The sequence below is a fragment of the Dysidea avara genome, chromosome 1 (genome assembly GCF_963678975.1).
Source record: "Dysidea avara chromosome 1, odDysAvar1.4, whole genome shotgun sequence".
NCBI classification, from domain to species: domain Eukaryota; kingdom Metazoa; phylum Porifera; class Demospongiae; order Dictyoceratida; family Dysideidae; genus Dysidea; species Dysidea avara.
In genome coordinates, this window is record NC_089272.1 from 47,128,637 (window position 1) to 47,142,807 (window position 14,171).

The 14,171-nt window shown below is 37.5% G+C and overlaps 1 protein-coding gene across 1 annotated transcript in view; it reads right to left on the bottom strand.

The window, feature by feature from the left end:
- Window positions 1–14,171, bottom strand: part of LOC136247126 (hemicentin-1-like) — a 33,678-nt gene that overhangs the window by 7,928 nt on the left and 11,579 nt on the right. Inside the window, exons 7-9 of the mRNA XM_066038751.1 lie at window positions 8,353–8,631; window positions 5,631–5,900; window positions 5,316–5,582 (exon numbers count right to left, since the gene is read on the bottom strand). Coding sequence (XP_065894823.1) covers window positions 5,316–5,582; window positions 5,631–5,900; window positions 8,353–8,631 — 816 coding nt within the window. The remainder of the gene's footprint in view (window positions 1–5,315; window positions 5,583–5,630; window positions 5,901–8,352; window positions 8,632–14,171) is intronic.

The following is a 14,171-nucleotide window of genomic DNA, read 5'->3' on the forward strand; positions in this document are numbered from 1 at the left end:
CTGAACTCTCTACAAGGTGACTTCTTCTAGCTGATCTCTCTACAGGGTGATTTGTTTGTAGCTGAACTCTCTACAGGTGATTTGTTTGTAGCTGAACTATCTACAAGGTGATACTTCTAGGTTATCTCTCTACAGGATGACTTGTTTCTAACTGAACTCTCAACAGGGTGATCTGTTCATAGCTGAACTTTCTACTGGGTGATTTGTTTGCAGCTAAACTCTCTACATGGTGGTTTTTTTTGTAGCTGAACTCTCTACAAGGTAACTTATACTACCTGATCTCTCTACAGTGTGACTTGTTTCCAGCTGATCTGTGATTTGCTTGTATCTGAACTCTGTAGAGGCTGATTTGTTTGCAGCTGAACTCTCTACATGGCGGTTTCTTTGTAGCTGAACTCTCTACATGGTGACTTCTTCTAGATGATCTCTCTACAGGGTGACTTGTTTCTAGCTGAACTCTCTTTAGGTGATTTGTTTGCAGCTGAACTCTCTACATGGTGGTTTCTTTGTAGCTGAACTCTCTACAAGGTAACTTCTTCTAGCTGATCTTTCTACAGGGTGATTTGTTTGTAGCTGAATTCTCTACAGGGTGATTTATTTGCAGCTGAACTCTCTACAAGGTGACTTCTTCTAGCTGAACTCTCTACAGAGTTATTGGTTTTTTTTTTGCAGCTGAAATCTCTACATGGTGGTTGCTTTGTAGCTGAACTCTCTAAAAGGTGACTTCTTCTAGCTGAACTCTCTACAGGGTGATCTTTTCATAGCTGAACTCTCTACAGCATGATTTCTTTGCAGCTGAACTCTCCACATGATGATTTCTTTGTAGCTGAACTCTCTACAGGGTGATTTGTTTGTAGCTGAACTCCCTACAAGTTAACTTCTTCTATCTGATCTTACTACAGGGTGATTTGTTTGTAGCTGAGTTCTCTACAGGGTGTTTGTTTCCAGCTGAACTCTCTACATGGTAGTTTCTTTGTAGCTGAACTCTCTACAATGTGACTTCTTCTAACTGAACTCTCTACAGGGTGACTTGTTTCTAGCTGAACTCTCTACAGGTTATTTGTTTGCAGCTGAATTCTCTACATGGTGGTTTCTTTGTAGCTGAACTCTCTACAAGGTAACTTCTTCTAGCTGATCTTTCTACAGGGTGATTTGTTTGTAGCTGAATTCTCTACAGGGTGATTTATTTGCAGCTGAACTCTCAACAAGGTGACTTCTTCCAGCTGAACTCTGTACAGAGTGATTGATTTTTTTGCAGCTGAACTCTCTACATGGTGGTTTCTTTGTAACTGAACTCTCTATAGGGTGATTTGCTTGTAGCTGAATTCTCTACAGGGTGATTTGTTTGTAGCTGAGTTCTCTACAGGGTGATTTGTTTGCAGCTGAACTCTCTACATGGTAGTTTCTTTGTAGCTGAACTTTCTACAATGTGACTTCTTCTAGCTGAACTCTCTACAGGGTGACATGTTTCTAGCTGATCTCTCTACAGGGTGACTTGTTTCTAGCTGATCTCTCTACAGGGTGACTTGTTTCTAGCTGAACTCTCTACAGGGGATTTGTTTGCAGCTGAACTCTCTACATGGTGGTTTCTTTATAGCTGAACTCTCTACAAGGTGACTTCTTCTAGCTGATCTCTCTACAGGGTGATTTGTTTGTAGCTGAACTCTCTACAGGTGATTTGTTTGTAGCTGAATTCTCTACAGGGTGACTTGTTTCTAGCTGATCTCTGTACAGGGTGACTTGTTCCTAGCTGAACTCTCTACAGGTTATTTGTTTGCAGCTGAACTCTCTTACATGGTGGTTTCTTTGTAGCTGAACTCTCTACAAGGTGACTTCTTCTAGCTGATCTCTTTAAAAGATGACTTGTTTCTAACTGAACTCTCTACAGTGTGATCTGTTCATAGCGGAACTTTCTACTGGGTGATTTGTTTGCAGATGAACTCTTTGCATGATTGTTTCTTTGTAACTGAACTCTCTACAAGGTAACTTCTTCTAGCTGATCTCTCTACAGGGCAATTTGTTTGAGCTGAACTCTCTGCATGATGGTTTTTTTGTAGCTGAACTCTCTATTAGGTACCTTCTTCTGGCTGATCTGACTACAAGGTGACTTGTTTATAGCTGAATTCCCTACAGAATAACTTGCAATGTAATATAATCGAGTAAATTATAAATGCAGCTGAATGCTTTATTAGGGTGACTGTTCTATTAGAGTATCTCGATCTCGCATTTGCTACACATAGTTGCCTTTCTAATCATAACTCAGTGGTTTGTAATCCGATTCTTCTGTACTACTGCAAGGACTTTCTATGATGATTATTCCAGCTACATACTGATTTTTTATTTTATTTTTTTTTTTACAAATTAATGGCATAAGATAAAACAGTACATAATAAACAAAAACAAATTATCTTACATATGGGCCTCAGCGACCTGCACCTGCACAGCAATCGGTGCCTCAGCAATGGGACAGCGCAAACTGGACCTGGCACCGCGAATGCACATAATTGCAGACCTCAACAAAGAGAAGCTCAATTTACATCTCAGCCATCCCATCACTATTCCATAGGAAAGACTGTGCTTTGCACTCAAAAGGTTGGCCAATCTCTTATAAAACTGAGTAGCAGCATCATACTGATTTTCAGCTCATTGCTCTAAGCGGTTTGCCTGATAGACACGAAAACTAATAGTATTTTTATTCATAAAAATCGATCGCGTAATTTTGACACAGGTCGGGTTTTGTGTCATATCTCCGTGGTCTTTATCCCAATTCCTTTAAAACCACAAAAAGGCACTCCTACGATGGTTGCTCCATTTACATAGCAATTTTCAACTGATTCCGCAATGGAGTTTACCCTGTAGGCGTGACAGACCTTCGACCTTATTTTACGCAAATAATCGGTCATAACTCCGTGAATGTTCATCGGATTCCTACGAAAGTTGGTACAGAGATCCGCCTCAATGGGCCCTTTAAGTGTGCCAAATTTCAGCCCGATCTGAGCACGCATTCGTGTTTTATGGCGGATTTTGCGAAGTGTGCGAAATGAAGAAGTAGAAGAAAACGAAGAAATTAAAACGAAATTTTGTTAGCTCGTATCTCGGAAATGGCTGGAGCACTTTTCTTCAAATTTGGTGTGTAGACTCCCCTTACTGGCCGGCACCTCTCTAGCAAATGTGGTTCCAATCGGATAAGGGATCACAGAGCTACATAGGTGTGAAAATTGCATTTTCTTTCTTCCTGTTAATATACTCACGGGTGGCACGCCGGCTTCTTGGGCCGCACGACACACTACCGTGTGTCTTGATATTACATATTACTTTTATATCAGTATAATATATTACAGTTACATATTACTTAGAATAAAGAGTAACTTAATAATATTACATATTAAGTTACTAACTAAATAATACTAGCTACAAATATTAAGTTACTAATGCTAAGTTACTTTTTTTATTAAGACAGCTAAGTTAAAGTTAACATATAAACCACATGCAGTCACGTGATGCACATCAGTCACGCGTACGTGCAACACCTGAGCACCATTATAGAAGAAAGGTTAATGGATTAAGGTGATTATAATTAATAGTGGAATGGATAATTGGCAGTAAAATCCATTTATAATGCGTTACTTGTTCATCTTTACTCGTAGTATCACTCGTTACATCTCGGTAAAGTTACTCGTTACTTTTCGCTTCCAGCTGCTCGATACGTAATAACATTACTTTTTTCGTTACTAGTAACGAATTATAGTTTCCAAAAGTAACTTAAAGTTATATTACTGCATTTCCAAAAATAACTTAAAGTTATATTACTGCATTTCCAAAAGTAATGCGTTGTATTACTCAGAATCGTGAATTGTAATATATATTACGTAATGCATTATATTACGTAACGCGTTACCCCATCTCTGCCCATAGCTCGAGTTAGAGGATGCATATCGATCGTCACTACTATATATAAAATGTTAAAAACAAGAAAGATGGTGGACGCACATGCACACACAGAGCTGAGAGTTTAACTGTAAATGGAAGTATTTAATATTTCAACTTTTAACAGCTATTTTGCACGTGTTTCAAGATTGACTAGCAAAAAATTCCTGCTCAAAGCATTAACACAAGTTGTTATCTGTAAATAACCCTAAAAAAATGAACAAGCACTGCAGGTGGGAAAAGTTGATAGGTTAATTTGCACATGTGTAACAATATCATTTCTTTTATAGCAGCATAGCTAAGTTCAATATGTTCAATATCTCAAAAGCATGGAAGTCAAAAGCCAAAATTGTCCTCAGAAACAAGGAAGAATTAACTCTAACAAATGTAATGGTTTCTTCAAGCCTGAATATTTATATATAAGGCATGAGTCCAGTTGTCCAGTCTTCCAGTTCAGCCCAGTGTTTCTAGCTATATATATATATATATCCTTTTGCATCATTCTATTGAATACTTATTAGTTGTTGCTTTTATCAGCACACTAACTCTAGTCGTGTAATGAGCATCGTATTTGCTATTTTTATTGATAATAACTAAATGATTGTGACCAATTTCAGTTTCAGTATTAGTTCCAGTACTTGATAAATTTTCTTTTTAGTTTCAGTTCTAGTTCCAGTATTTAGGAAAATAAATTATTGTTCTAGTTCCAGTTCTGGGTATCAATTCTATTTAGAAACAAAACTGCAACACTTGTTCAACACAAAATGCTAGGCTCTTTGAGAGCTTCCATCAACTATCATAGTAACTGTATAGTAGGGACCACAAAGGAGTAGGCGTGGCCCATGAAATAACATCACCCAAAAACCAGCTTCAATTTTCCCACAAGACCAAGAGTAGGGACCATAGCGCATCAATAAAAAGTACTGAAACAAGTTGGAGTAGTCCATGATATTAAATCACATTAAAACAATAAGACTTGTTACATCCCTACTTTGCTCAAGGTACCATAACGGAAATGCACAGTAGGGATATAACACTTCTTATAGTTTTACTGTGATTTAATATCATGGACTACTCAAACTTGTTTCAGTACATTTTATCGAGTACATTTTGTCTCTACTCAAGTTGAAAATTCCAAATTTTTGTGTACTTGTTATAATTGTCAGCAAAAGGTCGCCAAGTTGCACATCTTCTGAATTTCTTTATTACTATCTACGTATGTGTCAAAGGAATGGATCACCAAAGTTATAGCTTATTGTGGTAAGTGGTTTGGAATTATAGCGCTAGACAGTAGGTGATACCACTATAAAAAGTGATAGGTGAGTGGTGATTTCTGTAGGTACGTAACAAATAACAATAGTTAGCTAGATATCAATAAAGCTGCTTACTTAAAACAGTGAGAATAGCAATATTTGATCTTGTCACACCAGCTTCATTGGACACTACACACCTATACCGTTGTGACTCTTGTAAGTTTCTGACAACAAGTCTCCTGTTATTGCCATTGTTAGTATATGACCAGTGTCTTTCCTTGACATTACTAGTCTCCCATTGATATGTAATTGATCCTCTACCAGTTCCTTCACAATTCAGAGTAACATTCATACCAACAGTTGTCAACTGACTAGTGGGGTGAGTTGTGATATTGGGATGACCTGTGGACACTTGTGTCATCATGTCTTACCTGTTAGTACAATACTCACCATACACATTAACAATAGCCCTATTAGACACAACTGATCCAGCCTCATTTCTGACTTTACATTTGTACTTGTACTCTCCGATTGTCAGTGTTGTATCAGTAGTATATGATGTTGTGTTACGATTACTAACACTAGTCCATCTACTACCAGAAATTTTTCTCTTCCATGAATATGTGAGTGTTCCTAGACTACTAGCTCTACACATGAGAGTGATGCTTCTTCCCATTGGTATATCACCACCTGTTGGGTGATCCGTGATCTCTGGATGACCTAAATAAGCACAAAAATCATATCAACATAATATTATTCAATGTGTTTGTTTATATCCACACAAATGTGAAAAAATGGTGCGATCTTGAAAGGCCTTGTTGAAAAACTTGTAAAATCAAAGGTGGCAGCCAAGAAATGGCTGCAATGCTAATATAATTATTTTAAGAATACAGACAACCATTATTAAAATTTATTAGCATTAACATCATTGCAGCCATTTCTTGGCCACCACCTTTGATTTCACAACTTTATAAACAAGGCTTTTTAAGACCACACCATTGTTTCACTGCTTGGCGGATTTTGTGTAGATTTCACTTATTTTTGTACTTTGGTTCTCAAAACTAGCTTATGACTGACTTTGAGGTTTATTTTTACTCACATTTAAAAATCAATTAGCTCAATGCAGTGTGCCATGCAGATGACTCACTGGGTATTTTAAGACAGTTAACACAGATGTCATGGCTTAGACTATAAGTACTGAATGCTTTATTAGAGTATCACGATGACTGTTCTATTAGAGTATATTTTGATGACTGCTCTATTAGAGTATCTCGATTTTTTCACTAAAATCAAGCAGCTGAAAAGTGATTGGCCGGACCATGGGCTCTGGCCCTGACCCATTGCACAGCATTTCAAATCAAGAATTGTTCGTAAAGCACCTCTGCAATCCACGCATACCAATAGAAAGAAATCGTGCCGCGCCCCCCAATATTATTAATTATCGTCTGAAAAGTGAAGTATCCATTACGCTTCGCCGTTGGCTCTGTTCAACCCGTTAAACAGCAGTACGAATTAAGAACTGTTTGGAAAGCACCTCTACTTTCAAAATAGCCACTATGAAAAATATGGACGATTTCCGTTACGAAGGGAAGCCATCACGTGCTATGATCACCAAATCGACACTTTTCGCTGTCAGCAAAGATGAATGAGACACAAAAGAGGACACTAGTAAGTCCATGAAGAATGTACTGCGGTATGCCCTGATAATAGCAGCAGATTGTTAACATCTAACATTTTGACTGCTCTATTAGAGTATTTGAACGTTCTGTTAGAGTATATCGACCTTTTTGGAGGTTTTCAGCCCTATAATAATAATTATCATCATTCTTAGTGACTTAAGTCTTTCTTTTATATAATCAAAAATCTCTCATTATTGATCATTCCAAGAGACATGCCCCATAATTACACTGATTATTCCCGTGGATGCACTAAAATTATTCCTGTAAGCATCCTATAATTATTCTTACAAAATAGATGACCTATAATTCTAAACATTATGCCAGCATATTAGGCACAAGCCTGAAAAAGGGTGTGGCTTTCCAAAATTAGACTAATATGAAAAAATGTAATACCAAAACTGGTGACCAACATATGGCTGCATTAAAAATATTACTCAACTGATTTCATCTATATAGTTAATTGTTTGGACATATATTTAGCACATTTCTACCTTGCACATACACAGGCACAAGTTTATTCAACCAGTAGCATGCAGACTATGCATTTACAAGTATAAGGAGAAGAATTTTAAATTTGGTTAGAGATCATAGAAATAAAAAGTAGTGAAACCAGGGAGATCACCGATATTGTAGTGGACCCTAACATGACTGAATTAGGGATTAAATGTCCACTAATATATCTTCAGGTGTAGACGACCTCCCTTGTTTCATTACCTTTTATTTCTAGGATCCCTGATCAAATTTAAAATTCTTAAGTTTTCCTTATACTTGTTTTGCTTACCTTTGTTGTAACATTATTATGACTGGTTAACCTAAGCATACCACATGGAAAGAATGTCACCAGGCTTATTGTTTTATCTGAACGTGCATCCTAACTATCAGTTTCCAGAATAGCGAAGTGGCCATTACACTTTGTTTTCAGCTACTGTATGTTCAACCCATTACACAGCGTTACAAACAAAGAGCACTAGGAGAAGGACTTCTGCAATCAACCCAGTCACAACAGAAAACTCGGATGATTCCCATCAAATGTAGGGAAGCCTCACACAGTGCTACCATGAATCAACACTTTGTGTTGTCAGCAAAGATAAATGGGACACAAAGGAGAACACAGATAAGTTCATGAAACATGCATTGTGCATACTGCGGTATGCCAAAAGGCACCAGTAGGGCTGAAGTGACATCAAACAGTGAAAAAATCAAGCCTGTGGCCTTAGCCGTTATTGACTTATGTTTGTCTGAAGACATCAGTCAGGCAGTCAATCAGTCAGTCAGACAGTCAGGTAGTCTAAATTCCAAATAAAAGTTTGTAGCAACCTTTTTTTATGCCAAACCTTATGATCCCTAATACACTCATAGTGTATCGTACTGTATGATAGACATTTGTAATACCCCTTTTGTGAGTTTTTATTGTAAAATGGATAGTTTAAAATCTAGTCTGACATGTATATTTCCAAGCAAATGTTCATAAAGTAGTTTACGTATGTGCAAACCTTGAACAGTAAATGTGATATAATCACTCTTCACACTATTACCCCACTCATTAGTCACAGTACAATAATATTGTCCTTCATCAGATTTCACAAGATTAGGAATTGTTAGCACTGCTCCATTTCCACCAGACACCTTATTAGGAAGACTACTATTACCTCTCTTCCTCCATTGATACACAAAATTTCTCATGTTTATACCACTTGCTGTAGCAGTGAACTGAGCAGTTCCTTTCTCAAAAATCACTGAATTAATTGGTGTAACACTGATGGATAACTGATCTGCGTATAAATATAAAGCTTCATGTAATATGATACACAACAAATACAAAAAGCAATGTAATTATGCACTACTAAAGTTTCAAGCTTGATCATTGATGTCAAAGTGATATCAAACATTTTCCAATTAGAAAGTATGCAAACTAGTGAGCAAACACTTGACATATTCAATTCTACATTATACTTGAAAATGAAATGTTGCACTATAGTTTGAGCCCATGGCCACCCAGAGGGGGGAGGGTGACAACCGAGACATTTTGCCCTGGGCCCCACCTAGCCTGAAAGGTGTACATAGTAAATAAGGTAAGATAGGTAAGGTAAAGGTATAGCAAGGTGTACATAGTAAATAAGAATCCCATACACAGAGGAGAAAAGTTGTTCATTGGCTGTACCGCAGGAGGCAAAGCTCTGGCACCAGGATTACTGTGCTAACCTTTGTAACATCCTTGATAAAATATAAGCACTGTTCAATTTGTTTTAAATGTGTTGTTTAGAGCATTGAAATACTAAAGTGCTTATTTTACTAGAAATTGATTTGAGTGCATTTCAAAAAAATTGCACATAAAACTTCCTTGAAATTATGGTGGAATTACAATTAGTACTGGTGGACCCTTTTGGACTATTGGTAAGATTTGGTTTTGAATTGTGTTGGAATGCCAAGCAAAATACCTCAAACCGAACGATAATTGATGTACATGTGTATATGCAAGTTAACGAGACGATGATAAACAACATTGAACATCAATAATAATTGATGCTGTACACTACTGTCTTTGGCCAGATGCTACTGAAGAATGCCACTGCCTGGGAAGCTGGTATGTTCTAGAGTATTAAATTACCCATCGCTGAGTATAAAAAAATTGTGTATATCTTGTTCTAAACGAGAATCCTGTAGGTTGGCATACACAAGGCCAATAATTGATTACTGACACTATGCTGTAATACAATCATTTATTTATTGTTTCACTACTTTATATCAGTTGGAGCTCTACTTCAGTTGTTGATGCTAGTATTATTCCATAAGTGTGATTTTTTGCCATGTAAGAGGTTTCTAGGATGATTTTTAAAAGTGGTATTTTAGGTGGCATGCTTTATTTTAAGGGCAATCCCTACTTAACCAGAACTGCTATACTGTTTGATTTGTATTGCATTCATGTACATAAACATTAGCAGAATGTTGTTATTGAGGTTTGGTGGTATTGCAGGTATTGGACGAGACAACTAAATTGTACCTTTACAAGGATCTCTGCATTGTGCAGGTATATGGCATTGAGTTGACATCATAAAAGTAATTTTTGACAAGAATGTTAACCATTATGGCTATTATAACAATCATGTCATTTAACAATGCACTGAGTATAGCTGTTTTTCTATAGGTCATGCCTTTTCATTGCATTGTGCCACAGTGTTCCAAAAACTCTGACATGCCAGGAGTCTCACTTTATTGACTGCTGCTGGACAATCCAGTTTTGCTGAAAGAGTAGTTAGCAAATGTGACCAGCTGAGCAAAAGCTTCCTTGTACAGTGATTGTTTCATGCAGAATGGTAACTTCATGATGAGGGTGTAGTCCATATTCAGAAACATGCATAAACAATTGGTGAATAAGCTATAGCTCTAATTCTCGCCTTAGCCCAATGTTTTTTTAACTCGTAGGATAGTGAGGATAACAAACATTCTCTGTCTGAGTAGTTTTCATGGCAAAATTCAAGTCATGCATACTAATCATGTGAGTATTAATCGATCCCCAATCGCTTTCAGCCTTAACGTCTATATAATCACTGCCCAGATGTAACCTGGGCTATACATTTTGTATGTGGCCTGGCTAGCTGGGAGACATACAAAATGTAGCCTAGGTGACTCCTTTGATCTGAGGTGTGAAAGTGTTGCATGTAATAGTTGCAACATGGCATAAGGGCATACATAGCTATCCGGCAAAAGCCCAAATGCCCTGTGTTACAGCTAATATGTAACACTTCACATCTGTATCAGGGTGATATTGACAGTAGAGATATAACACTTCTTATTGTTTTACTGTGATTTAATATCATGGACTACTCCAACTTGATTCAGTACTTTTTATCAATGTTCTATGGTCCCTACTCTAGTTGAAAATTCCATTTTTAGTGCACTTGTTTGTTAACTTTTTTGTAAATAATAATTATGACTGGTGAACCCACGCATACTGCATCTGAAATGGTGCCGCAATCCCCAGCTATATCAATTATCATCTGAAAAGTGAAATATCCATTATGCTTCATTGTCAGCTATGTTTAACCTGTTACATATCAAGAACTGTTAGAAAGTGCCTCTGCAATCCATGTATACCAAAAGAAATGGTGCCACGCACCCCAGTTATATCAAATATCGCCTGAAAAATGAAGTATCAATTACACTTAGTTGTTGGCTATGTTCAACCATTACACAGTAGTACGAATCAAGAACTATTCAAAAAGCACCTCTGCCATCAAGGTAGCCACTATGAAAAATACAGACGATTTCCATTATGAAGGGAAGCCATCACGTGCTACCACCAAATCAACACTTTTTGCTGTCAGCAAAGATGAATGGAACACAAAGGAGGACAATGGTAAGTCCATGAAGAATACATTGTACGTACTGTGGTATGTCAAAAGGTACCTCTCGGGCCAAAGCAATATTGAACAGTGAAAAATCAAGCCCATATCCTTAGCCATTATTGAGTTACGCTTGTCTGAAGGCATTAGTTAGTCAGTTACTCAATAAGTCAGTCAGTCAGTCAGTTAGTCAGTCACTAGAAAATTCCATTAAATTAAAAATAATGTTCTATAGCGATTTGTTGAAAGCATTTCGGGTAAATCTGAAAGCTTGTTTGGGCTTAGTTTTACCTAAACAATACTGCCTGATTGTTGTCAGGGAAAATCGGAAAATCGAGGCTGGTTTTTGGGTAATGTTATTTTATGGGCCATACCTACTCCTTTGTGGTTCCTACTATACAGTATTATCATACTGTATGATATGCATGCCTAAAAGTTTTGATTATGAATAAGCAGTCAGTATGTTCTGGTTATGATAAACGGGACAATCCTAGAGATGCTGTAGCAAACAGAAATTCGGTTATGCTAGTTTAATGCTTTAATCAGTGCTATTGAATTGTTTATGAAATAATTGCTAAAAGCAGAGTTTACTAAACACCTGTAACAATATATTTGGACCTCCCAATGGGGTCCACTTCTCCTTGAAATATTTGGACCCCTCCCTCTAGAAAAGCTGCTGACCATTAAAACAGAGTCCAAATATTTCAGCTGAAATAATCATTCCCCCTTCCCTCTCCCTGAATAGCTATTGTGAACCACAAACAGAAAAATAGATGGCAGGAAATCTACAATAACACAGACTGACTCACAGACTGAAAATGATTTTTCCTAGTCTTCAGTATCATAGGAAACTTCACGGCTTTACTATGTGTACAGTTACTCCTGCCACGTTAGCACGTGTGGGCATGTGTGAAACGCATGTACCATTAATCACTACTCATGCATGTACAATATTTCAATCCTATATAATTTACAAATAACTATACATGACTGACTACATGTGGAGGAGCAAGTAATTATTTCACTTAATATAGCTATTTCATCCTCCATTTATATACATTATATATGCTGATAATAATGCTGAGGGGGAAAATGTTTCACTGGATTTGATCCTTTTATGTTAGCTTATGCTGCAAGCTAGGGAACAAAATTTATCTATATGCTGCAGGGAAACAAATATTTCACTTCATATTTTCCCCTAAACTATTGACTGTGGGGGAACAAATATTTCAATTCAATTGTTTTATCCCTCTGTTATATGTAAGCTTATTGACTGTGGGAGAACAAATAAATATTTGATCTCCCCTTGTGTAAGTTTTAGTTATGGGGGAACAAATCTTTCACTTAATTTGAATAATTTGATCTTCCCTTATGTACACTTATCGGCTGTGGGGGAACAAATACTCACTTAAAATATTTGATCACTGATCTCTTGAGTAGGGATGTCAAAATCCTGCAAAATTTTGGAATTTCTTGCAAACAGTTTAGGAACTAGATTTTTTCGTTTCATGGTAATGAACTGATCAATGTAGTGCTCTTCTGGTGAGTTTCCTCATGATTAGAGTAGCTAGGTGCGTGTATAAGCCCCAATGTTAGATCCCTGCCTATAAAATGTATGGAAGACGACAGTAGGCTAGTTTTATCGATTGCCATGCACAACAGCGTTTCAGTTAATCGATTGGTTGGTTTTCAGTCAGTGCAAGATGCAACTTGAAAGCCTGTATTAGTTTGCTATATAGCAATTGAGAATACACAGTGACATAGTTACCCATATGTCACTTGTTTTTGTTTTGTGCCATGGCTACCAATGGTTCTCAATAGAGAAGTCAGGAGAACCGCCTATTTGTTTATTTAACAATTACTTGCTACCACTAAAGTAAATGTGGCAAACCTACAGTACAGCTCACGAGTAACGTTGCATGTACACGCATGGCGTGCGTGACTTGTGCTCGAGTGACCCATGTGGATGCAGCAAGGCTACAGTAATGCTCCATGATAGCTAACTTTACTCAAGAGCGTCACGCAAGACCAGATAACAAGTCTCACAGATGGTCTTGGGAGGCAGCACTGGCTCAGTTCCGCCAGCTGTGAAGTCTCCTATTGCAATGCCTGTGTTGTAGCTACCGAATACTTGGTAACTTAGCTGCTGACTTTACCTTGACTCTGTCACGGACTACAGTCAGTGCTGTAGCTAGCAGTATAGCTACCGTAAACGTAAATGGATTGGTCGCCAAGTAATGCCATAGAACCCCAGTTTCTAATTCATATTTTCTTTATCTAGATAGTTAAAGGAATGGTCAACCGAAGTTTCAACTCTAGAAGCCAAGAAATTTCAAAGTTACAGCGATACGAAGGGCCTATGAAGTGCTAACAGCAAATAATTGATCTGTACAGTGACAATAAACTACAGGCGTTTAATAAAACGATCATAACATATGGATGCAGTCCTCTACCAAGATGCAGCTTACACCATCGAATGCTCCATGAACCAGCAAATCCATTGCTGGGTAAGGTTTGTCTTCCAGGCCTTTCATACATCCATGGGGGACCGGCGAAGGCAAACGAACGTGAGAAAAAGCGATAGTGAACCGTTCGTCTAACGCAAAGTAGACTAACGCTGATATCATCTGTCTCCTTGAGAGTACTGACACGAAACAAAGATTTTGGAACTCCTCTTGCTTTTAGGATCACGATGTTGCCAAGGTTTTTGGTGTTATCACTTTGTTTCATTGTGAAACAAGCGCTTTAGAATTTACGGATTTTTTTCGTTTTCGTAAATATTCCACCCATTGCATTCTGCGGGCCCAGGCGTGCGTTTATTGCATTCTACTGTATAATTAGCTAGCTAGGCTTGCACGAACATAATTATGATTATGATTAAAGTACTGGTAAAGGCACAGCCTGTATACCGGATCTGCACACAATAGTACAATTAACCTGGGACCGATCACAAATGTTTATGTGATTTA